The 27878-nt window shown below is 29.5% G+C and overlaps 1 protein-coding gene across 3 annotated transcripts in view; it reads left to right on the top strand.

The window, feature by feature from the left end:
- The window catches only part of LOC113373127 (spondin-1-like), a 105905-nt gene that overhangs the window by 24000 nt on the left and 54027 nt on the right, over positions 1 to 27878 (top strand). For 2 of the 3 annotated variants that reach the window (XR_003366863.1, XM_026613442.1), the window contains exons 5-14: positions 561 to 815; positions 12652 to 12835; positions 18130 to 18316; positions 20336 to 20488; positions 20965 to 21079; positions 22642 to 22803; positions 22892 to 23087; positions 24579 to 24752; positions 25076 to 25320; positions 25489 to 25645. Coding sequence is in view for 2 of the 3 variants with exons in the window: in XM_026613442.1 (XP_026469227.1) it covers positions 561 to 815; positions 12652 to 12835; positions 18130 to 18316; positions 20336 to 20488; positions 20965 to 21079; positions 22642 to 22803; positions 22892 to 23087; positions 24579 to 24752; positions 25076 to 25320; positions 25489 to 25645 (1828 nt within the window). In the remaining variant the exon portion in view is untranslated. Of the gene's footprint in view, positions 1 to 560; positions 816 to 12651; positions 12836 to 18129; positions 18317 to 20335; positions 20489 to 20964; positions 21080 to 22641; positions 22804 to 22891; positions 23088 to 24578; positions 24753 to 25075; positions 25321 to 25488; positions 25646 to 27492; positions 27709 to 27878 lie in introns of those variants that run through there. The other variant, XM_026613441.1, reaches the window with a different exon arrangement.

The raw sequence follows: 27878 nt of genomic DNA, 5'->3' as shown, positions 1-27878 counted from the left end.
ACAAATAAAATATTTGACATGAAACTGAAGGCGTTGGCAAAATACAAATCATCTGATCATTGCCAGTGATTTGTCGAAGGTCTTATCTATTGTTGATTAGTGCAGAAGAAATTTTCTTTTTAATCGGGCCCTGGTAGAGTTAAAATAATTTCAAACATATTTTTCTTGTACTCTTGAAAAAATTGATAATCCTATTAATGTAATTGATATTATTCGATTTAAATATATATATATATATATATATATAATAATAATATCAGTAACTAATTAATTTCAATGCATTTTACGAAAAAAATCAATAAAATTTCTTCACATTGTGGGAGTAGTAATGTATATTAAAGTATAAACTCCCATCTTATAAAAATGTATAAAATTTATTCATTAGAAAATAGTACTGATATGAAAAATATAAAATGACAAGTCCCATTGTTTTTCTACAAACACTAGCCTGCTTGATTTCCCCACAACATTGTACCTATTATTTCATTTATTACTCAGCATACCGTATTTTGCATCCCCCAAACAAATCTCTATTACCATTATTTTATTATTATTTTCAGAGCGAACACATTCGTACGATCATCAAAGCCCGAGGCATCAGTTACCCCAACGTAACCGGCAAGACCTTCGCCGTGTTCCGTGTCGACAAGCGGCATCATCTGGTGTCGCTGGTCTCTATGATTTTCCCGTCTCCCGACTGGATCGTCGGCGTCTCCGGGCTTGAGCTGTGCGCCCGCAACGGCTCCTGGATAGAGTCGCGCGTGCTGAACCTCTACCCGTGGGACGCGGGCACGGACAGCGGACCCTCTTACATAGTAAGTTGAATTAGACATGGAAACGAGACTCTGAATTAATATGAATAATACACTAGTGGTGTATGGCATCGTGGGTTAATGCAACTTGCTGGAACTTTCCGTACCAGAATTATATATTTGAGAAAAAAATCAGTAATCAATAAAAATTGGTCAATGGTTTACAACAATTGTTTTATACATTTTCAAATAGATAATTATAATCACTATAAATTTTATCGTTCATAAAATATACAGTTAGGATCTTATTGCTCGAAACACTTGAGAAAATTTACATTAGCAAAAGGTGAATGAATCAATCCGTCTGAGGTTATATTTCTTACGATTAGAATAACGCATTTGAAATATATTTATTTTCAAACTGAATTGTAAATTTAAAATTCATGTTTGAAGTATAAAACTTTGTATATATTTGAAAATTTTGAAAATTTTTTTTCGGAAAAATTTGAAATTTGCTTGAAGCGTATAAGTGAACTTTAAAAATTGACAATCTTGGTACGGAACCCAACAAAATTGTAACAAAATTAGTACACATCAGATCATTTTTGACGGCAAAATATCATTTTTTTTTACTTTTTTCTCTGCATCTCCGAAACCGCTAGACCTGCCTTACCAAAAATTTCATCAATTATTCATTTCGTCATTACAAGTAAAATGTTTTCTGAATCATTCAAATACGGTACGTACTCCGTTCTTTGAAAAACTGAATTACGATTTTTGGCACTTTTGCCTCATATCTTCGAAACGGCTGGGCCTAACTTTACCAAAAACTATTAGGCACGTCTACCCATCAGTAGGAATCGAATGTTTTGTGAAAACATACACACACGTACACACACATACATGCATTTTTGGGGGGTATAACAAAATGTTCAGTAACCTCTGAAATGTAAAGATATATAAAAATTTTCATTTTAGATTTTTTTGCGATTACTATAACTTACCCTGCAGGAAGCTAATAAACAAGTGGTGTATGGCATCGTGCTTTAAGGCAAATTGCTGGAACTTCTCGTATTCCGTCCGTTAAGAACGCTTTTTTGAAAACTGAAAAAAAGATTTTTGAAAATTTTGAAATTTTTGAAAAAAAAAATTTTTTTGAAAAATATTAATTTTTTTTTTAACCCATGCAATTAATTCTAGATGAAATATCTGATGATTTGTTTCACTTTTAATATTTAAATTTTGTAGAAAGGAACACGTGAATTGTCCTTTAAACTTTTAGTTCGTTTTCAAAGTTATTTACGCTAATATTCACATAATATTTGAAGAAACAAGCACGAGTGTGATTAATTTTAGTGCGTTTTCAAAGTTTTTTATCGAAGTTTTTTACGTTGATATTTAAATTTCGGATTATTAAATCTCCGAAACAGCTAGACTTGCCTTCCCATAAATTTAATCAGTTCCTCATTTTGCCAACACAAATAGAATGTTTTTTGAATCATTAAAATCGTACGCTTTGTTAACTTAGATTTTGCCCAAAACTAAAGGAATTTTTAGATTGATCGGAGACCAAAAAATTGTTTGCACTTTTTTGCTAATTATAAAGAAGCGCCCTTGGCTGATTGTTTCTTAAAAATAATTAAAGCGAGAGACTTTTAAAAGCTCGACATAGGCCAGCAGTTTTTGAGAAAACACGAAAAGTAAAAAAATGATTTACATACATACCCATTTATACACGCGTACGCATTTTCTAATTTTGGTGTCAAAGGATTCAGAATTATTTGAAACACTGAAAAACATAGAACTCTTGCTCTCCCTTTGGAAGCTAACTAATGGATATAGGATTTTGAGTTTTATAATATATCGACGGTGATTACGATATAAAATTTTTACTCACTATATTATAGTCTTTTAAATAATTAATTAAAATATAGTATGCATTATTCATACAACTATAATTGACTTTTTCCATAAATTCGGTGTTGTTAATTATATATTCAGATATAAAATACGGTATCAGGCTAACAATGTGTGGGTATATTTTTACTCTTTGTTATACTCTGTTTTAAGGAAATGTTTTGTTTTAATTTAATACGTTTAATTTCAAGCATTTCTATAGACCGTATTGTGTTATTCATGTTCCGCAAACATGTTTTTTATATAAACCTTTATTATGAACTGATCTTTTTGATAAAGATTTTTAATTAAAGTTACTCTGGAAAGATTTGTTCCTCAATAACACACACAAGTGTACTTTTTCACATGATTCACTTTATTATGTCATTTTCCCAGGAGCATTCCTTTCGCTTCAATTACTCCGATTGAACCTATCAGAGGTATCCTATTTCATCTTTCTACGGAATCTTTTATCAATAATGTTGCAATATCTAAAGTACATGCTTGCTTGTGCACTGTGCACAATTTCCAATATTTCTTCGTATTCTATTGCAATTTCTCATTTCGAGTCATAAATAATTTATTGGAAATGCATTGTACTTACCTTCTTGGAGACATATAGAAACTCAGAGAGTACGTTGAAAGGATTCCATGGTAATAAAACATATCCATATTTTCTAGTATACGAGCAATATTAGTATTTATTTGATTTTTGAATTTTTCATTCTCAATATCAAACTAGTGCCTTAAGGCAAATTGCTGGAACTTCCCGTACCGTAACGGAATGTTCGAGGAATACTGAATGTTTTCAAATAGATTATTAATAATATTGTAACATTGTCTAATATTTATATATATTAAATATAAACTGAATTGCAAAGTTGAAATTATTTGTTTATTGTATATTAGAACTATAGTCAGAATTAAAAATAAAATCTGAATTATTTCCGATATATAAAAAAATTTTTTTCTGAAAAAAAAGTTGAAACAAAATTTTTTTTTCCAGAATCAATTATTTTGTTAGGACAAGCAGAAAGTTCTTTGAATCAATTAAATCGGACGCTTAGTTCTCTAAAAAACTGCAATTTTTTACACATTTAGCTCCGTATCTTCGAAATGGCTGGGCCTGCCTTTGCCAAAAACTAATAAACACTTTTTCCAATCATTAATAATTGAATGTTTTTTAGATCATGCAAATCGGATGCTCCGTTCTCTCAAAAACTCGATTTCTATTTTCTGCACTTTTTGCTCTTTATCTCCGTAACCGCCAGACCTGCCTTTGCCAAAAAATAATCAGCTCATTTCCCTATCAATAGGAATCGAATGTTTTTTGAACCATTTAAATCGGTTGATTCGTGCGCCCGAAAACGTGACTGGAAATTTGTATCCATTTTTTATAAGGTATGCCAAAATATTCAGAAACCTCTGAAAGGTAAAGATATATAAAAAATTTCATTTTCGATTTTTTTGCGATTACTATAACTTACCCTATGGGAAGTTAACAAATGTCCGAATCAGAATTAATAATATCATTTAATATGAACAAGCCAATAATCATAAGATAAATCAATTTATTAAAATTTAAAATTTATTCTAATTTTTAAGGAATAAATGTGCAACCCGCAATTTTTTTATGACATATAATATTATATATTTATAATAAATAAATATGTTTCCATTCCAACGTTATCAGAAAATATATAATGCAACTTCTATTTTATGAGCAATAACTCTGTACTATAAAATAGATTGAAAAATTTAAAATGAATGATTTTATTTGAATTCTCCAACGAGCTTTAAAAATATATATTAGACTTTAGATTAATGTTCATATATATATATATATATATATATATATATATATATATATATATATATAACTCTTTTCTCTACGTCGTAGGAAATTCAATTGCGTTCACATAAGTTTGAAATGTATAATTTATATAAAGTTAGCAGAGCTTTTGTGCGACTTTATTGATACTACAAAGCTTGATATAAAATTACGAGCTTTTTGTTATTTTAGTTTCAGAAATAATTACATTGAAATGTACTACAATGCATGTTGCATGCTTCATTTACTACTTTTTCAGCATTTTGTATGCAAAATACGTTTTGCATTTATACAATGATATGTAAATGAATTATTTTATCTATGTATGTAAGTAGTAACATCAAAGCACAAAATTTAATATAGAGTACAATAATGTTGCACTTAAATTGAAATGCGTTTATTATTTTGATTAAAGTTTTTGTTTGTGTATTGAGTTTAATTTTACTCTCATAGTTGGTTTAAAATTTTAATATATAAATAAAGTTCGATAACAAAGTGCATAGCATAGTGTATGGCTACGTAGTAGTAATTTATGATTCGATCTGGTGAAAATTGTTATTTTTTCTCTGGGAAATATAGCTATTCGGGTTTGTTGTCTCTTCCTGGGTTGTATAAGGCAGCTAATTTATTTAATAGAAAAAAATTACATTGCAGTTTCTTCATTTCTTGGCACCCCTTCATCCAGAAAGCAATTAAGGTTTACGTTTCATGAACTATAGTGCATTCAATACATCTTTAATACCTGTAATGGAAAAGGAAACCCAAGTAGACTTCTCTTAAAGGAAAATGCGTCTATTAGACATGAAGCTGGTCTAAAATTTACCCACTTTTAAAAAACTAAATAAAGTAGAAGTTTGAAATCGTAATCATTTTTTATCAAATTCTATTAAAATCGATAGCTATTCTGAGAATCGGTTTTTAGAATCTAGGTTATAATATTTTTGAAGTATGTATTTTTAAACAGAAAGTTTAAGAATAGTTCAAAAAGCATGTGGCAATTTGTATTAATTTATTAAATAAGATTATTGGCAATTAGTAGCACATTTTTCATTAATTCAATGATCCAAGAATTCAATTGATTTAATTTTTTATCCTTTATTTTCGTATTTTAGTATTTAGTGTAATTAGTAATTTGATTGTTAGCTAATTCAGGACATTTGTATGCATTTCTTCAAACTACTTACAATTTTCATTCCGGACCTTAAAATTTCTTTACATAAATGAAAACTAGATTTTATTATAATCTGGTATAAACTGTTATATACACTTCGATAATAAAATTTTGCATAATTCGTAGTTGAAACGCGGACTTTAGTAATTTGATAATTGCATTAAATGGAGCTGAAATTTTTTTTAAATATTTTTTATTTTTTATTTTGGACATTAAATTTATTTCACATAAGTAGAAACTAGATAAAATTCACTAAAATCAAGTGAAAACTGTTATATATACTTGGATATTACAATTTTGCATAATTCGAAGATGAAATGCGGACTTTAGTATTTTGATAAATTGCATTATATGGATTTAGAACAACTTTTTAATTTTTTTCAGCATTTTCTTAATTTGCATTATATGGATTTAGGACACCTTCTTAATTTAAAAAACTTTTCATTTTTATTTCAAACATTGTCAGACATTGTTATTATTAAAATTATTCAATTTAGTGCCAATAAATTTCAATTTATTATTCCGGAGATTGCAATATATTGACATTATTAAAATCTAGATAAAATTAGCTATAATCTAGTAAAAACTGTTATATACACGTGGATATCATAATAAGTTTACATTAGTAAAAACTAGATAAAAAATTTACTAACGTCTAATAGAAACTATTAATTACAAGTACCAAAATTTTAAATAAAATAAGTTTTGATAGTTGATAGAGGCACTTTCATATTACGACTGTATTTTTTTTTCACTGAATAATTTTGTTTTATAATTCAAATTCCTTTGTTTGGTTTTGCAATTAAAAAATTTATTTAGCCATAAGGAATATTTTTCTAGTCGCATTATATTAATATAGCTCGAATACTTAATTTACAAGAGCCATCCTTATCTACTTGTCTCATACATTGTATTTTTCAATAGCTAGGTACTTTATATGTATTTTTGAACTAATAAAATATTATTACATTTTACTTTCTGGGGAAGACGTATACAGTTTAGGTAGGTGCTTTATAATCAATATATTTTCCTTCAATCCTTCACAATATTTTTCCAAGCTCTGCGTCTGTTTCCTCTTTTATTTTTTTTAAGAAATAACTGGCTGGCTGCCGGGGCATTACTCGTGTTCGTAAACCAGGTGTAGACTTGCACAGTAATAACGCCGTAGCATTATTGCTACGTGATCTCGATGCACTCCTATGTATGTTTTCTTTATACATGGAACGAAGTAGGAAACTCAGGAACTTGAGATGGAATCATACCCTGAGGACGTAAATGTTTCAAACAAACGACCTACAGTGCGACAACGATACTTGTTGGACCAGCGAGATTATAACGAAATCACTATTATGGCATAGTAATGAATGTAAAATATACCGATGCGAACAATTTTCATGAATTTTCTAGAAAGATACGGGAATTGTAAGGCAATCTTGACTTTTGTCCCAGTTTTCGGAAGAGCGCATTAGCATTAACCGATTTGAACCGAGAGTTCATTAGTTTTTACGGAAGGCATGTACGCTATTTCGGAGATATATAAAAAAGTGCAAAAAGTTATCAAGCGATTTTTGTGAACTTCTTTTAAACAAATATTATATTTGCGTGATGATTTCATAAGCCATTTTACTTGGAAAATTCACAAAAATTACTATTTTTAGACCATTTTTCTACATATCTCCGAAATGGCAGACCTGTTTTTCTTAGAAACTAATTAACTCTTCACACAACTGATGTAATCCGAAAGTTTTTAAATATTCAATCTCATTAGTTTTTTTGAAATCTAAGTGATTTTGAATTTTAAATAATGGTAATTTCACCAAATATTGTAATTTGCGTGAAGATCTTATTAGCGTTTTTGAAATTCAAGTGATTTTTTAGTTCAAAAAAATGGTAATTCGCTCAAAAATTATTATTGAAGAAATGTACATGATATAATTAGGCAAAATTTCAGTTCCTTATTTTTGTTTATCTCGAAATAGTTGTTGAAATTGTTAATTAACACATTTGCAGCCAGCAACAGCTACAGCAAGATGCAAACATTGATAGTCGTTCTATTTTTAAATTTTAAAATAAAATATCCGAAATTTGATTAAGCACCGTTTGTAAGGTTAGTATGATTTGCATAATATATACGTTGAATGCTATAGCATCCACGTCAAGTATTCTACTTCTATTTTACGCAATTTGCTTGCCAAGAGTACGGGAAAAAATACCTATAGAACCAGTTAGTCATTACCTTGGCATGTAAACTAATTACAAAAACGTAAGGTTATATAAAATTAAATTCATGCTAATTGATTTTAGAATTTGAATGCTATAGCGTTCATGTCTTATGTATCACAATGAAAATTATTGCTATTCCTTTTACGTCCATGAACATGTTAATGGACCATTTTCAATTGTTAAAACTATTTTTGATACATTTGTTGAAAAATTTTGCCAAAATGTTCTGAAACTTCTGAAACGTAAAGAATTCGATTTTCGATTTTTTTGCGATTACTATAACCTACCCTACGGGGAGTTAATCATAAAATGTGAGTCAAACTACAATTGCATTTATATTTTTCATGTCATCGCGTCAACTCATTGTGAACTACCAACGACCTCATTGCTACGGATAATATATTTACTTCTTTCGAATGTATTTAATTCTTGACTCCTACCCCTCATTGAACTACTACCCCCGGTTGATATCGTTTTCCGTAGTTTTATAACACGGTTTCAGTTCAGCGTCCTCTCTGCCTCTCATAGCGTTGTTGCTGTGTACGTGAATACCTCGTCGACCCAATTTGGGCGCGCAACGGATTAACAAAGGAATTACGTATTTTGCATGCAACCCGTTATTCTGCAATATATCATAGATGTATTTGAGTTGTATGCGTACACTGGAAAATGTTTTGTACAGATCATACGTGCGGGGGTGGCTCAGAGCGATTATTGCGAAGTTTTATGGAAGCGTGTGCAACTACAATAGATTCATCCGTTCGGCTGAATTTAGATAATTACTTCGCTTCAATCGTAACGGAATGCGTCATTAATGTTATATTTGACAATAATACTCAATAACACTGTTGTTTGGGTAATTATACACGTTAGAGTGCGATTTCATAAGATAGAGTTATAAACATTGCAACTGAAGTATTAAATAAAGTACATCTAAAATTATATATGAGGAGTTGGTAACCAGTTTCCATTCCACAAATCTATGATATGCTGAGGATATGATAAAATTTTAACTAAATAATGTTGCCAAACTTCAACATACATAATATTTAAATCTGTAGTTAAATGACCACAAAAAATCTGTTCTGGCTCTAAAAGTTGTTTCTTGTTTTACGAAAAACCAAAGTGCATCATTATTGCTGCTTTTGATATATTTGACAATATTACTCAATAATACTGCTGTTTGGGTAATTATACATATTAGAGTGCGATTTCATGAGATAAAGTTATAAACATTGCAACTGAAGTATTAAAATTAAAGTAATGTTTCTCCTAAAATTATGTATGAGAAGTTGGTAGCCAGAGTGGTCATCCTACAAATCGGAGCAGTCTGTGATATGTTGAGAATATAATAAAATTTTCACTAAATAATGTTGTCAAACTTCAATATACCTAATAATTTATATCAGTATTTAAATAGCAGCAAATAATCTGCTCTAGCTCTAAAAGTTGTTTCTTGTTTTACTAAAAGCCTGAGTGGTCTATGCTCTTCTATTTTTATAAATGAAATAGAAGAAAAATTTCAAGTAAAATAATGCATAAAACCTAATTATGTACCTAATTTATCTGAGTTATTATGTATCTTAATTATATAAATTGTGATCTAATTAGAAATTATATAAAAACATAAAAAAATGCCAATTTATTTATAAGTTAGGAAACTGATATTGTTCATTTATAATAAAAAATTTCAAAACTAATTATATTAGCATCGCATTGAATATCATATATATATATATATATATATATATATATATATATATATGCAAGGTATCCCAGAATTCAATGTCAAACCAAAATGAGGTGATAGATGCACCTACTGTAGTTTAAAAATGTTGAGCTTTTAAGCGCCACCTAGAGCATTGGTAGAACTCTGATTTTTTCGGTTATTGGCGTAAATTTTTATTAATTTTTGTTCATATAAACTTTGAATCTGTAATCTTAAATAACATATTCAGAACCACAGTCAAAATTGATTGCTCAATCGCACCTAGTATGTTAGAGTTGAGACTATTTGTTAAACAGTGAATTTAAAATTTTTATTTGAAATACTCGGTCCACTTTGAGAAGCTCGCTTGAAAAAAATGTACTGAAGTGTGCAAGCAAGTTTCATCAAAAGTTTGCGTATTTGATCAGGAATGTAAAATGGTAAAATATTTTTTTGTTTTATTATAAAAATTTCTAGCAAAAAATTAAAATTAAAAAATTCGATTAAACACAAAAAAAATCTTTTGTTGATACAATCTGTTTATGAAAGTAAACTTTATAATATATTATATGCAAGTGTGTTTGTTTATAAAATTATTGAATATTTTATTTTTTTCGATATGAGTATGATAGTATACTACCTCTTACACTACAATATTCCTGTATTTTGGAGAGCATTTATATTATCAGAATAAATCGTAAAGCTCCACGAAAAAATAGTTAATAATTTACAGCGCATTGTCGGTCTGGTTTGTTTTCCATCATACACAGCGGTGCAAAACAAATTTTTTGTAGATAAAACATTGTACGGAATATATATCTGTGAAATACAGATAAAACAGAAAAACACATTAAAATTGATATGGTCTTTAATTCTCGGATGAATAAAACGCTGTATTATATCATACATTTTACGATTTATATCTTGCTTTTGTCACTTTTATAGCGAGAATTATTTTTCATAAAAATATATTGAATCTACATTATTCTTAGAGATGTAAAAAATATTAGTATAAATACAACGCCAAAAAGCAAAATTTCTCACCAAATGTACCTTAGAAAAAATGGATGTATATATGTGTGTGCGTATGTATGTATGTTTGTATCGTCGATGATTTCGAGAACACGGATCAACCGATTTGACTGATTCAAAAGACGTGTTGATTAGTTTTTGACCAAGGCAGGTCCAGTCGTTTTGAAGATACGGGATAGAAAGCACCAAAAATGGTAATTCAGTTTTTAAGAGAAACTTTGCTCTGCATTAAACTTAAGATTTTTAATATGTAGAACTTGTATTAGTAATAGTTTTCTTCATATTTTCATTACTCATTTTGAAAACTTAATAGATCAAATTAAATAAAAATTAAATAATAAATCTACTAAGAATGATATTAAAATATATACTATATAGTCTAAACCAAATGAACTATATTACAACGTCCGATTTCAAAAACCGTTACTTGTGTTGACGAAATGAAGAATTGATGATTTTTTAGAAAAAGCCTTTTTGTCGCTTAAAAATGATCATTGGACATGTGCACATCAAATTGTCAGATATTTTACAGATATTTTAATAATAAGTACAAATTTTGTTTACATTTGCATGGGTTTCGTACCAAGTTTTGTAATTAATTTATCGCTTTGATATTTTATCTCTAAAACTGCTAAGCAAATTCTCAAAATAAACAAAATATAAAGAAATAATATATATTCATTATATATGTATCTAATAAATATTTTAATTGAATCTTTTTTTTTCAGAAGTTTCAAAATTGCCAAAAAAAAATTAAGTTATTAAATATTTTAAATTACGGTGCGGAAAGTTCTAGCAATTTGCCCTAAGGCACGATACCGTACACTAGTTTTTGTGATAGAATTTCTCATATATGCATTTTTAAAAAATTCAAAAGTTGCATGACATGAAATGGATAAAAAAGAACATGACTGTATAATGATCTTTATGTAACTGTAGAAATTCCAATAAATTTATTTCTAAAAAAAAATAAAGATCCAATTATATATACAGGTGAAATTCATATTTGAGCTTTTTTGTCAAACTATAAACTATAAACTAAACTATATATATATAGATTATATGGAAATCTACATATATAGTGATTCATGTGTAAAAGTAAAATTTTTTTAGTAAATTTTATGATTTCATGATTGAATGACTGTATGATCTATATACTATAATATATAATGGCCTAGACAGTAGGTATGAGGCTTGCATAGTATTTTCTACAAGTTTTAATGGTAAATCTGCCAAAGTAAGACTAGTCCTCAAACCCACATATTTAAAACCATAGATAAACATTATAGTAAGTCATTTTCATTGCAACAGTAAACAAAATACAGCATGCGTAACTTTAAAGTAATAATGTATACGCAATTTTTGACGTATTGTTTTATTTATTAAACTAAATTATATAATTTCATCTGCCAAACATCATATAATGTATCTTATATTGTTTTAATTTCTGGCACATCTCAGCTGGATAACAGCAATAATATTGTAGATATTGCATTTTTCTTATTAAGTTCAACTCGGAATTCGAGATACCCAGATGTATGTCTATAAATACTTGTATTTTGCACTCTAAAAGTTGTCTCAAAACCTACATATGTTGCGTACACCCTATCATATGACAACTTTTAGGGTACAAAATACAAGTATTTACATACTTATAGTTCATTCCGAGATTCTTACCTAATTTGAGCTCAAAACACTGGACTAGGATAACATGTCACAACCGAATGATAACATATTTAGTGTCGGTTAATTTCAAAAATACAGATATTTTAATAGCTTTTTCATACAATTGTATGATTTAAATATATTAATTTTCATTGATAAATGTGATGTGCGCAACTATATAAACCATAAAGTTACACTAATAAATTCTCATTTTTCCCTGTGTGGTATATACATTTTTACAACACCTTGCTTTATTTCGTAAAATATTTCCTCTGTTTTACATGCCATTGAAATATCAGCAAATTTGTTGTTTCCCCAACACCGAGTGTAGCAGATCTGAATTTCTAAAAGCTCGTGTTATGACCTGTTTCAGTCTCCGGATCAGCCGACGAATCCGCGGGACGTGATCCGGCGCATCCGCGCCAACTACCCGAATGACCCGCGATCGCCCTTCTACGACCCGTCTGGAGGAGAAATGAAACCGCTCGCCCGTCTGCACTTGGCAAGACAAAGACTCTACGAGAAGGCTTGCGAGAACAGCGTGGACAACATACCAGGTATGGTGGAATCGTTGATGATAACATTTCTGTGGTCAAAGGGAAGGCATTCTTGAACTTTGAAACATCAAGCGGAATTCGTGGGATAGAGGTATAATACTATCTCTGGTTGGAAACGTTACATAATATTTCGAATTCATATGAAAATAATTAAATAAGAAATAAGTTCAAACTATTTATATATATATATATATATATATATATATACAGTGCTGGATTTACAGTAGGGGCAGTCGGGACTACTGCCCAGGGCGGCAGATTTTCGGGGGCAGCAAAATTTGGATAGTGAGATAAAAATGCTATACAATGTAATTAACTAATTTGTTTAATAACATTTTTTATTCCGAGAAATATACTTACCTTTTGTTAATTTATATAAAACATAATACGATTGTTATTATCAAAAGTTATTATCAAATTTGACAACTTAGCTAATATAATGTATATGCACTTTTGGACGTATTGTGTTTTTTATTGAACTAAATTGTATAAATTCATCTGCCAAACATCATATTATATTATATCTTATAATGTTTTAATTTCTGGCACATCTCAGCTGATTTTTGGCAATAATAATGTAGATATTGCATTTTTCTTATTCATAATCATGAATATGGATATTATATACTAATATTGTCTAGGCTTGCTTAAACTAATATCAAATTTCAAGGCAATCGACATTTTTGGTAGGTGACGGTTCTCATGTATCAAAATGTTTTCGATGTCAAACAATGATATGTTGTTTTTGCAATTTTCCTTAACAAATAAAAAATTCCCTTAACAAACTTCAGAAAGATTTATCAAAATCATAATAATCGTTTAGGAGTATATTTACATACATCGTTATAGAGGAATTTTATATACAAGATTTACATATCACAGGGTGTTCTATGGGGTCATGGTTTACCGCGCGACAGGGTTGCGAGTTTGAGCCTTCTCTCTGGACAACCTGATATCGTGCAGTAGCAATGTCCATTTTTACTTGAAAATATAGTCTATTTCAGGCATTGCGGTGTAAAATGGTAATTAAAAATCTCCCACACCATTCATTTCTGAATCAAGTGGAAGTTTAATTCAGCTCACTAACCTGCCCTAGGGAAATACTACATATTACAATTGGTTACATGAAAACCCAATTTTTATATTGAATTCATCTATAAAATAATTGAAGAAGCATAAAACTAAAACGCATTACATTAAGCTGTATTTTCAAAATATCATTTATTACCATGACATTTTCAGTAATTATTATCATTTATCCGTTGACAAGACTTTTAAAAATAGGTCGTCCCGGCACAAATAAATGCTCCCGGATAATGGAATAATGAATAGGCAACCGCCCGTCAGGACGTCAACTTGACATATCTCGTTTCAGCTCAAAACGAATTATTCCCTCAGATGGAATACGTCTTCTAATTTATATTTATTCCGGATATAAATTACTTGTATTCGTCTTGAGCATTTGAATCAATTCGCTTCACGTTAATGTCAGGGCGAATTGCTCAAGTGGTTTGGGGAACTGTTAGAATCTGTTTTTGACATAATAATGGGTGTTGGTGTATATTATTTCGGGCTTTGATGTTTCAAAGAGTAAGATGATATTATTAAAGCCAACCATAGTCAAATATAAATAAAAAAATGGTCTGGTCGCTTTTCTCTTTTAATTAATACTGTGGAAGTATTTGTTTTTGATTCTGTCAAAAAAAATAATTTTCCATCAATTATAAAAGCAATAGCAAACGTTTTTCAATTCTTGTGATATAATTTAATTTAGAATAAATTTAAAATAATAATAAAAAAATTTCATAATATGAAATTAATAGTATCAATAATTAAAAAAAAAATTGATATTAAATTGATATCACTTTCTGTAAATATTTAGTATACATAAGATGTGGTGTTTATAGTCTTTTATTATTTTCAATACTGCTTATAAAAATATATTTAATATGTACGAATATCATGTCATTTTATTAGTTCAAGAACGCTCTAAAGTCATTAAATAATATTAGTTTAAATAAAAAATTTTACAAATTATATGAAACCATCATACGAAAAAATAATATTTTATTATTGCAATAAAATTGTATAAATGAACCAATGCTTTATAGCTCTTAAACGCTTTATGATTCGGAAAATATTTCATTTTATACATTGTATTTTGATATCGATAAATGTATTTATATTATGCTCTGAAAAGTGGGGTTGTAATAAAATTCACAAGATATATTTATTCATATTATGTACCCCAGGGCAATATCATTTCGCTCTTCAATAAACGTTTAAGGAATCTGTATTGAAAAGGTAAGAATTATATCTTTTTTATTGGCGATATAAACACTGACACATTTTCCGTAAAATCGTAAATAAATAACAGAATTACATGTATAAATAAGGCAGAAACTGATATATCTACTAATTATGGTGTACAATGATGTTATTCAAAACAAAGATATCATTATATGAGTTTAAAATCTCAATCAAACTACAAACTAACTTTTTACCCCGTTGTGTAAAAAGATTTATACACAAAAAGATTTCGAAAACTGTAGTAGTTGAAGTGCTTTTGCTCTTGAAGTTTATGATGAATATCTAACAAAAAGTTCACCTGAGAGTTGCATTACAAAACTTTTAAGTTTTTTAATAAATTAAAAATGAGAACAAAGTCTTCCGGGCAGAAAATTATAAATGACCCAAGAGAAATGGATACGGCGTAAATTTATAATGAAATGCAGTTGTTTAGCTCTGGAAGATGCTGGTTATATGAAACATAATTTGTAACTTTTGAGATACAATGTACTATTTTTCATCCAGATAGTAAATGATACATCTTTTCAAAGCATGTAACCACGATACTAAATGATATAAATATGTAAATAAGTATGTACAAGTGGTGCTGAAAATATTAACAAAATTTATTTACAAATAGTTAGAGTGTTGAATCTAGGTATGCGCTTTAGAAATTAACGTGCAAGATTTCCAATGAAGTATTCATTTTCTAGTGATTCATATATAATATAGTAATATAAGAGCATGTAGGATTAAATTCTACTAATATTATTAGACCAGTCTCTCCGTGCGGAAGATATCGTGTTGCCCATTGGTAAAGACCATTGTGCTTCCATTTTCTCCCTGAAATAGCCGGCGCGTAAACTAACTATGATTAATGTCCTGAGCTCCTTTGCACTGTAATTAGTCATATGCATTATATTGTACATTTGCTGTCAGCCTGGTGACTTCAAACGCTTCCGTAAAAGAAGCTTGTAGGACAGAAATGCTATCTTCAAATTACTGAAGAAGTCTAGTTTTAATTATAGGAGGTTGTAAATATACGACGTAGAATTTGTTTTATTCAAATAATTCACACAAAGGGACTTATTGCAATATTTATCTAGTTGTAAGCAGCCAAAGAATTGAGATCCAGCGATTTAGGTTAAATGTTCCATCTGGTTATTTCGAAAATAAAATCTTTGCTTTCACTAAAAAGTAATCAAAGCAATTTTCAATTGATGTCCAAACATACTTTAATATCTGTAATTGTATGAATAAATTTGTACAATTAACATATTTCATTTCATCCGTTTCGGTTTCAAAAATTGTATTTTTTTATGTGCGGACGTAAGCTGTAATCAGTATAGGATTCTGATTAGAATCGCTTAAGCGCGCGAGGAAGTTTGAGATTTTGATGAATTTTTATAATTTAACCGCTTATTACGAAATATATAGTTATACAAAGTTTTATCAAACTCAAAAAAAAAATTTATTTAATATTTAATTACGAAGAAACGGCTCGGCCGATCTGTACCAAAAACTAATGAACGCAATTCGCAAGCAATATCTTTCGAACAGTTTTTGAATTTTTAAAATTGATTGTTGGTTAAAACGTGGAAGAAAGATTTTACGCTTTTCTGCAAAAAAGAACGAAACGGCTTGGCTGATCGAGGCACAAAACTGACCAACTCTAGTCCTTATCGAGCTCCAAAGGATGGTTTTTGAATATTTGAAATTAGTCCAATGGTTTTTGAGAAAACCTTGGCGAAAGGTCGAACACAGACACACACTTTTTCTCATTCGATACAATTTAGTCTCATTCGATTCAGAATGACTTGAAACGTCAAGAAAACATAAAAGTAGCAAATCGAATATTTTTGCAAAACATACTTTTCCTCTGGGAAATTAATAAATTTTCAACCTTAAATAAATAAGAATGCTAGAGTATAAAGTAAATGCAAATTTAATCAATTGAAATAATGAAACTAGTGGTGCAGGGCATCGTGCCTCAAGGCAAATTATTGGAAATTTTCGTACCGAAAACAAAATTTTTTAAAAAAAACTTTGCAGAACTTTAAAACAATTTTATTTTTGTGATTTTTTTTAATTTAAAAAAAAATGACTTGAAATGAAAAAAATTAGATTTTTTTGCATTCTGATTTTTTTGAAAATTGTGAACATTTTTTTGAGCGATCGCGCTGCATGGCTGATTTGGAGTCGAAATATCAAATCGCGTAAGTGCTGCGAAACCCATATAAATGTACACACTTGTACTTATTATTATAATCTATATAAAATATCTGAAATACGAAGTACATATGTCTAATGTTCATTTTTGATTGCCAAATGGCATTATTTTTTACTCTTTTTTATTAGATCTTCGCAGACGCTGGATCTGCCTTTACAAGAATTACACACACACATACATCCATTTTTTCTAAGGCATGCCAAAATGTTCAGAAACCTCTAAAACGTAAAGATATATAGAATTTTTCATTTTCGATTTTTTTGCGGTTACTTTAACTTACTCCACGTGAAGTTAACAAAGAAATGAAGAAGAATGTAACGAAGGAATGTCGCGACATTGTAAATATTCTAAAAAATTGAATGCCGCCATACACGTGATATTTTAGGAAACTGTAGGTTTGGCTTTAGTTGTCAAAATATGGCGAACAGAAGGAGTGTTGAAGGTATTAGTATGAATTTTCTAATAGCAAAGCGGATAATCCAATAACGCGATAGTAATCATGCATATGTGATATTGAAGCTCACTTAGGAAAATCGTTGTATTTTTATTCGTCACTTTATTTATCGTTTTCCTCAGACAATTTGATGTACATATTGATATAGAAAAACATTTTAAGAATGATTTTTGAGCGATTTCTTTAGATACTCATTCATTTATTTTACAGAAGTGAGAAAAATGCACTCCTTCGCTAAGGCTTCTCATCAATTTCACACAGAATTTAACTAAATTTTGAAATAAATTTCTAATCATATATATCCTTTACCTCTTTTTCCAGAAGAAGACGACGACCCTTCTGGTGCATGTGCCGTGACCAGCTGGCTTCCCTGGTCCGAGTGCAGCGTGACCTGCGGCAAAGGCGTGCGGCGCAGGCAGCGCTATTACCGAGACGAGGCCAAAGCCGAGATCATGTCCTGCAAACGGAAACTGACAGACCGCAATTCGTGCTGGGTACAAGATTGCAGGTAAGCGGACCGTAACCGTAAACAACATACTAGATACTAATATTATGACGACATTGTGATAAAAAGTAGATAGAAAGGATTGTTAATTTTTAAGTAATATAGATACATTTGATTAATGAATATCTTGTGTTTTCACTAGTACAGTAGAATCTCGATTAACCGGACTAATTTTTGTCGATGGGCATTCGGATAATCGAAAATCCAGATAACCGAATGTATGAAGAATAATGTTGTGTATTTATTAAAAACAACAATTACATATATTGATATCCAGGAAATTAACACGTCTTTATGTATTTACATACGTATTTTTTAGTTTACATTACATACATATACTAATACTCGGTTAGTAATCCGGATAATCGCGAATCCGTATAACTGAGGTTCGGATAAATGAGGTTCTACTCTAATAAATTTGAAATTAATTCATGACATACTAAATCGTACGTATATCGTATATCAGGATACATAGTTTTTTGGGTCAACACGTATTTTACATTATGAATTGATTTAATTTATTATGTCTACTTGCAATGATTAACGCTATAGATAATATTTGTGTTAGCTTTTTACAATATTTTTTTAAGTTTGTTTATATATATACATACATACATACATATATATATATATATATATATATATATATTACCCTGCAAAAGTTTGGACTCACTTAGAAAAATCGTTGTCTTTTTTATTCATCATTTTATTTATCGTACTCTTTCAGACAGTTTAACATACGTATTTATATAAAAAAAAATTTAAGAATGACTTTTGAGCATTTTGTTTAAATTCTCATTTATTTATTGTACAGAAATATGTTAATTTTCGAAATATTGTAAAATTTACAATGTTACAAATTATCACTTTGAATTGCATTAACTATTTTTTTGAACTCAAATTAACATTTACTCGATGCATCATAATTTAAAAACGCTCGCCAATGACTTCAAATCGAAAGGCCAACATATTGATAAAAAACGGTTGGATTGATTTTTTTTCGTTTTTTCGACAAAAATTAAAAAATATCACATGTAAATGTTTTTAAATCGTAAATTGAATGTAATCCTCAACAATTCTGTTACATTGAACTGTTTGAGAATAATGAATAAAGTGATGAATAAAAAAGACAAAGATTTTCCTAAGTGAGTCCAAACTTTTGCAGGGAAGTGTATATATATATATATATATATATATATACATATATGTATATATATATATATAAATATAAGCTTAGATTTAATCATCTATAATTTGTATTTATTTACTATTTCTTATATAATATCAATTACTAGTAGGCATTTTTGGCAAGATTTAGTGTTATAATTGTTTTTATTTTATTGTTAATAATTTTAGTTAAGTTTATACGTTTGTTTTACTACTTTCAAATTAATTGAATGTTAATTGTTATCAGTTTGGTGGATTCAATAAATAATACTAGTTCTGTAACATGTATTTATGTTTATAAATAGCGATTTTTCACTGATATGATTAGAAGCTAATTATTGAAATACGTAGCTGGGCTTGAGTTATACTGATAAAAAAAAATTATTAAATATAAAAAATCAATTTACTTATATACGCATTTTTGAAAAAAACGGCAATGCACAATTTCTTACTTCACGCTTCAAATTCTATAATATTTTAAAGCAAATATTCTTTAAATTAATATTAATTGATTAAATTTCTAAAGTAATGAAATATATAAAACTATGTATTGATTATGATTAAATAGAATCAATTTTGCTTATGCATTAAGCAGTTGTACTTAGATTAAGAATTTTCAAATAAGTATCTTTATTGTGGAAATGTACAATTTATTTTGTTATATATTTGATTAATTTGTTTATTTTTGTTTTGACTACTGACTGAGCTTATTCTGTATGTTTTTAAGATTTAATTATGTTTATAACATAAATATTATATGTTATATGTACAAAGAACTAAATTACATTTTTACAATATGTTTGAAGAACCCACATTGAAATCGGAATCTTCCGCTGTTTTATTTGTATTTTGCAGCAATGAGGGAGGTGTTGCCCAATCTAATCATTTGCAACAATCTTTGGAGGCTGATGACGAATATAGTACCGGTGAATGTGCATTGACACCTTGGTCTGATTGGTCGTCATGCAGCGCGAAATGTGGCCCCGGAAATAAGATGCGGTCTCGAAGGTAAAATATATAACACACACACACATATATATATATATATATATATATAAACAAAAATATTCTCAATATTTGGTGTCTATATATACAACTAAATCCAAATCAATGCATTGCAAGTAATTTTTCTTATTTGAATTCTATAATTTGTATAAGGCAACTGCATTAAAAATTTGACATAGGTAAATAAATATCACATAATTCAAAATATACACAACTATAAATAACGTCAGTAAAATAGCTTTTTCAAAAACGAACATACCTGTTCCAATACTGCGACAGTTATTTTCTTTCCGATGCTGTCATATATCACATAGTTGTCGACGTTTCCTTATAAATATCAGAAGTTATTTTTCACCACATTATATATTGAAAACATGTATGCATGTATTTATAATGTTATATGTAAAGTTCGATGTGACAATTTTTACCATGAATATAAAACAAACTCAATATGCAATATTTCAATCGATCATTTCTAGATATCGGCGTCGTGGAGCAATGAAGCATTGCCGTGCAGGCAAACCGAGGCCTCCATCCCTACAGCAAACCGATGTCTGCACTGGGGAGGAGAAGGACTGCGACCCACCAGAAGGGGTGAGTAAATTAATGGCTCGAATGGAAATGCAAAACGCGATGCAAAAACATGACTTTTTGTAGTATACCACAATTCTAGATCCTGACAATGAAGCGTTGGTCAAAAATTAATGTTAATAAAAAGATACAGAAAATATTGTAACTGGTTGGTATTGGTATTTTGCCTTGAAAGTTACATGAACTTCCCGAAATTTATAAATAATCGATTTAATTAATAAAAAATAAATTAACTTATGAGTGATTAAAATTATCCGAGTGGATTTATTATACATAACAAACACGTTAACCCGGAGTATTTTCTAAAAGCACATTTTCCAAAATCATCAATTTTTATATTTGAACCAGTTTCCATAGGACTTCAATAATTTAGTATGTTCATTAAGATCAAGTACTTTATTGTTATACCAAGTAAATCGTCTAATTTTAATTTTAACAAACGTCAAACAAACTCACTCATTTTCTCAAACTTTGATGAATTTTTAAAATTAAACTACTTGTCGTAAGGCCGTAATATTTCAGTAGGTTCTATAAGGCCATGATATATATCACCAAAAAAAGTTCCATGAAAATCGACTTAAATTTCTTTTTCAACAGTTAATTACAAGAAAACGGTTAGGTAGATTTTCCCCTAAAACTAATCAGTACTATTCCCAACTAATATCTTTCGAACAGTTTTTGATTTTTTAAAATCGATTCGGTAGTATGAGCTTAAATGTGGACGAAAGGTTTATCCCTTATTTCCAAATTACAAAGAAACAGGCAGATCGCCGCACAAAACTGACGAACGATAGTCCTCATTGAGATACATCAAATGGCTCTTAGATTTTTGAAATCGGTTCAGGCGTTTTTGATAAATCGTCGATCAAAAGTCTAATTTTGACAAATGCCAAAAAAACGATACTAAATTTTGACAACTTTGACAAATTTTTAAAATTAAACGACTTGTCGTAGGGCCGTGATATTTTAGTATGATCTATAAGACTATGGTACCTACCGTCAAAAAATAATAAAAAAAATCGTCGAAATTTTTAACACGTTATTACAAGAAAACGGCCCGGCCGATCTCTAGTAAAATCTAATCAGCACGATTCCCAACCAATATCTTTCGAACTTTTTCTGAATTTTCAAAATCGATTCAGAATTGCGGGCTAAAACGTGGACGAATTTTTTTTCACTTTTCTGCAATTTATAAGAAAACGGCTTGGCCGATCGTTGCACAAAACTGACAAACAATAATCCTCATCGAGATACATCGAATGGTTTTTAAATTTTTGAAATCGGTCCAGCCGTTTTTGAGAAAATGTCGATTTACGGCAAAAAATCTATTCACACACACACACACACACACATACTTTTCCCAAATTTGGTCTCATTCGATTCAGAATGACTTGAAACGTCGAGAAAACATGAAATTAGCAAATCGGATTTTTTGATGAAAACATAAACTTCTCCTTCGAGAAGTTAAAAACGTGGATATGATAAATTATTTTTTTAATATTGTATTATTGTTGCTTTGATAATATACAATTTTGGATATTTGCAGTATTTTTTTCTATTTTCAGACACTCGAAGTCCCTCCAGGTTGCCCAATGACCATGTGGTCCACTTGGTCTCCCTGCTCCGCAACCTGCGGAAAAGGTCACCGAATGCGCAGCAGATATCCCATAGCTCCGACAGAGCAACTTCGCAACTTTTACAAACGAGGACTCACGCATCAATATCGAGTGAGTAATTGACGTACTCCATCATAATTCTCTACTCCAATTATAACTTTTAATCTCAGTTTGAAAATAATGTTTTTGCGCTTATCAGGCACAACATTGGGACCAGAACTCAAATGAAGCGAATTATGACGAGACTCCACAAGACGAGGATAATGACCAGGATAATGACGAAGATGAAGAGGATGAAATTAGTGTGGCTGCATGTGAAGGAGTACTTAGGGTGCAGCAGGTTACTTGTGTTGCTCCTATTGCTTCGTGCGAATCGCTACCTCCACATTTGAAAGGTAAAATCCAATATTAAATTCTGCTATAAATTGACATAATTTGATGAGTTTAATTTAAACTAATTGCACAAATGTGCAATCAAGATATTTTTTTTGAATCCAAAATTATAACTTGTTTGATGCTAGAACTCTTTATTTCCAAAAATCAAATTGATTAACCTTCCGTCGGTCGGCGTGGTCTGGCCAGACTTTTTTCGACTTCAATTAAAAAAAAATACTTCTAGTTACCCTATCGACTTGAAATTTCTTGACTTTTGCTAAAATTTCATTAGCTGTCGATCAATGAAAAAATCAGGACCAAAAAATGTACAGAAGGATAATTATAAGGATATTAACTTTTTTATACTTTGAACGGTCGGAGTGGTCTGTTTAGACCACCCATACATTTTGTATGAAATATACGCTTTTTGATATATTATATGTAAACCAGCATTTTGTTTTTTTTTTCTGGTATTTTCTATTCAAACTGCATTTTATATATGTGCATTTTTTATATGTGCTGTAACATGAATGTTAGTATTTTCACGACGAGAGTTCTTTGAAAACCTACCAAACTTATTGGTCATCGCAAATATTGAAAATCGAATGAGTGTTGCGCACATTATCAACAATTTTTCTACTCGTACTGCGTTCGAAATTTTTTTTGGCAAACCTGTAGCGAAAGGCGACGCACCTCATTTCATTTTCATTTGAATTTCACATTCATTTCTAAGGAGCCGAAAAAGAATAAATATTGTTTTTCATTGATATAAAACAGAAAAATAAAAATAATAAAAAAGCAACAATTTTTTTATATTTTTTTATTTTTTTATGTAATATAATATAATATATATATTTTTTATTATAAGCAAGCTAAACACATGCAAAAGACGGTAAGAAAAAGAAAAAAATCAAAACTATAAATATTTACTACTAATAATCATTAACATATAAGACACCAAAAACTCATTTATCCCATATAAATGCATGTAAAATGAATGGTGGTCCAGCCAGACCACTCTGTTTGTTCGAAAGTGAAAAAATATCCGACTGACGGAGGGTGAAATTTACAAATTTCTGTTATTCAAGAACATTTAAAATTACATGGTCGACTGTATTTCCAGTGAAATCCAGTGAAAAGTAAATGGCAACATGTTATTCAATACAAAGTTGTAATAGTAATTTGTACCGATCAATAATTTTATGTAACTCATTAAACATTCAAGCGGATTATATAAACACATATACTGTTTATTTTCAGTTGATATTATTTTTAATGAAATTTGTGATGTATATAAACAAAATATTGCCGATAACATGAAATAAAACTATGATCTATGATATACAATTTGCATGGTTTCATGTACAAAGTTTTTTTGTTTATTTCTTGGTTTGGGTCAATATAAATATACTGTGATTTTTTTAGTAATCAAGTTTTTATGATATTATTTTTATTTTACATGCATTAATAATAATAGTATTAATTCTATTATTGTTATTTTTCTCTTTCAGAGCCTTGCACATTGCCCCTGGATACAGGACCATGCAGAGCACCAGGAGTTGAACGCTGGTACTTTAATTCTGAGCGTCAAAGCTGCGAGCCCTTTATGTATAGTGGATGTTATGGCAACAACAATAATTTTAAAAATAAAGAACAATGCGAAGAGGTGTGTCCGAAGGGACCTGGTAAGTAAAATATATTTAATAAATATATTTGCGAACTGCATTTCAATACATTGAACTTTTGTTTTGGTGCATTCTTTGCATGCTGCAGGATTAGCGGCTTATATTCTGGATCAACCGATGGGAGATGTTATAGACGCAAATGGTGATTGATAAAATTAATAGAAAAAGAGAAACATTAATAGAATAATATTATTCAGCAAATTAATTTTTGTAAACTTTTTAAAAATTATTGTAAACATAACTTTTACTCAGATATTCAGAATATTATGCTTGCCAATTATTTTTTGATATGTAATTCATTCTCTCTCATTTTTATTTCTCAGACGTAAATCTCTTTGGCGATCTCTCATCCGACAGTCAAAAAAAAGAACGTCGACTGTACGGGCCTGTCCAGGGCACGCAGTTGACAGGGGATGGCACCCTGACTGGGTACGACAAGAGCCCTTTATATCTGGAAAGCAAGCAGCCGCCGGGTGTCCTCAAGTGTCTGGTCACCAAGTGGTCGCCTTGGAGCGAATGCAGTGTGACTTGTGGACGAGGCCACAAACAGAAGACGAGATACATAACGGTAATTTATATACGAAAACTATATAAGAAACTATATTTCGTCAATCTCCCGCCCCCCAGCTATATTCCTCAGACAACTATCCCCTTAGCCCCCGTATGCCGCAATTAGTGTCGTAAGCTCCAGAGATACTACTACTATAACCGCACCTCTATATCTTGCTTATTTCAGAGGCATCCTGTGAACGGAGGCAAGCAGTGCCCGAGCAAATTACTGAAGCGAAGAACATGCCGGAGGCCCCCCTGCCCGAATGGCGAGGGGGCCAGAGAGAGCGGCGAAAACAAGGACTTAATGCCCACATGGGGACCGGCTAATACCCACGATAATAGTAAGTCCTACACTAATACTAATACTACCAATCATGTCTAACCTAATAATGCACGTACTCATCAATTTGTTCGGGTAACGGATAATACTGTTAATCCTACTGATAATGGATAATTTGTTCCGTTTTTTTGCATTATCATGAATTTTGATTAAGTCACTAATCAATATCACCTGAATTATGAGCATCATGTTAAAAATTATTTTGACATAGATACTACTACTATATTCGCCAATCCGTGGAGAATATATGTACATCATGATATATGTGTATATATACATGTATATATATATATATATATATAAGCTTGAATAAGATATATCCCACCGTCAATCACAGATAATATATATCGGATCAGTTAACCCGTAATCATCAGCATTACATAATAGATTAATCACCCTATACGACATAATAATTTATAGAATTATTCAGTGAAAGACATATTTCACTTCATTTCATAAGACACTCCTAACAGTAATAACATAATAAAATTTAGTAATTTATTACTTTGCTATCGATATGAACAAATCTATATATTAATGAAAATAATGCTTTATATTAGACTTATTAAACATTTCTTAACAATTTATTTTGTTCATATAAACAATTTTGTTAATGTATTGTAAAGGGGCAATTATTTAATTTTTTAATTATTTTATTGAAGTTTATTTAATATTTTATTCCATTTTTATTCATTTAACATACTTTAAGGTAATTTTTTTTGTTACGAGTATTAAAATAATTTTTGGACTTCTATACCACTTGATTACACTTTTTCTATTATTTATTAACTTTTTATAAATTTTTCATATGTACAAACTCGTTAATTTTCTTTTACAAGAAATATTGCTTTATTTATTTAATATTACTCCCAAATATTAAGAGATCTTGAACTCTTTCATAAAATTTACTTCTGTTTAAAATGATTTCAAATCTTTATAAATATCATTTTTGTTTGAAATGTTTTAGTTTGAAATATTTCGACATCTTGAACTCTTTTATAAAATATACATTTGTTTAAAAGGATTTGAAATATCTATAAATATCATGTATTTAGAAAAATGTTTGTTCCAAATATTAAAAGACTTTAAACTCTATCACAAAATTTATTCTAGAAAGATGTTTGTTCCAAACATTAAAAGATTTTAAACTCTACTCTACAAAATTTATTTTAATTAAAAATTATTTTAAATCACTCTAAATATTACTTTTTTAGCTATACTAGTTTAAATGAAAATGAGAGCAATCTTCAATTTCGACCTAAAGAAATAACAATAGCGCCATAAAAATACTAACATCTGGAGTTTTTTTTGTAAACTTATGATAAAATTAAAACCATGAACTTTATACACGATTTTTTAAACAAATTTTACTTTCAACATAATATCATCAAAACCGCGGACTATTATTACTATTATTCACAAAAAATTTCACACTCTATTTTGTCCGTTTAGTAAAATTCTCAGAAATGATTATTTATGATTAATCTAATTTTAACGTTTATTCTATATCTTATTTTGTTCGTTAACGGTTTTTTAAACACATTTTACTTAATTTGAAAATATCAAGTTAGAACAATGGACTACTATATACGCTTTTTCTTGAACACATGTTACTCAATTAGAATATGATATCAGAGTAAAACCATGGACAAAAAAATTATTTACAAAAAAAAAGAATCATACTTTATTTTGTCTGTTTCGTAAACTCATCAGCAATTTTTAGTTAGCTAAATTTAATTTCATCGATAGCAAAGTAATATCATCAATCAGCATCCTCCATATCCATAATCCATCGGGATCAAATGCCAAATATGAGCATATGAGCATTTCTTATTAATACGTTGCCAGATCGCGTGACCGAGTGCAAGCTCTCGCCCTGGTCGGCCTGGTCGCCGTGCAGCGCGACTTGTGGGGCAACTTCCATGCAAAGACGCACCAGGACGGTTCTTCAAGACGGACACGAATGTCAGCACAGAGTCGAAACACGTAGCTGCGAATTATTCCCTTGCCCACTTTATTGATACACATTTTATTAAAATTAGTTATTAATAAAGGACAAAGAGTAAAGCGTTATGTTCGGTTAAACACTTGCCTAATATAAATTTTAATAATTTATGAAAAATTATAAAATTTAATTTTATTTAATTTAATACATTTTAAATGAAATCTTATAAGATTTAATAGTTATAAAATTTTTGGAATAAAGAAACTATTATAAAATTGATAAAACTAAA

Source organism: Ctenocephalides felis, unplaced genomic scaffold (genome assembly GCF_003426905.1).
Source record: "Ctenocephalides felis isolate EL2017-DRISC unplaced genomic scaffold, ASM342690v1 CF-g0.4_SCAFFOLD_01604, whole genome shotgun sequence".
Classification (NCBI taxonomy): domain Eukaryota; kingdom Metazoa; phylum Arthropoda; class Insecta; order Siphonaptera; family Pulicidae; genus Ctenocephalides; species Ctenocephalides felis.
The sequence above is the reverse complement of the archived record's forward strand: the minus strand, read 5'-3'. Positions and strand labels throughout refer to the sequence as shown.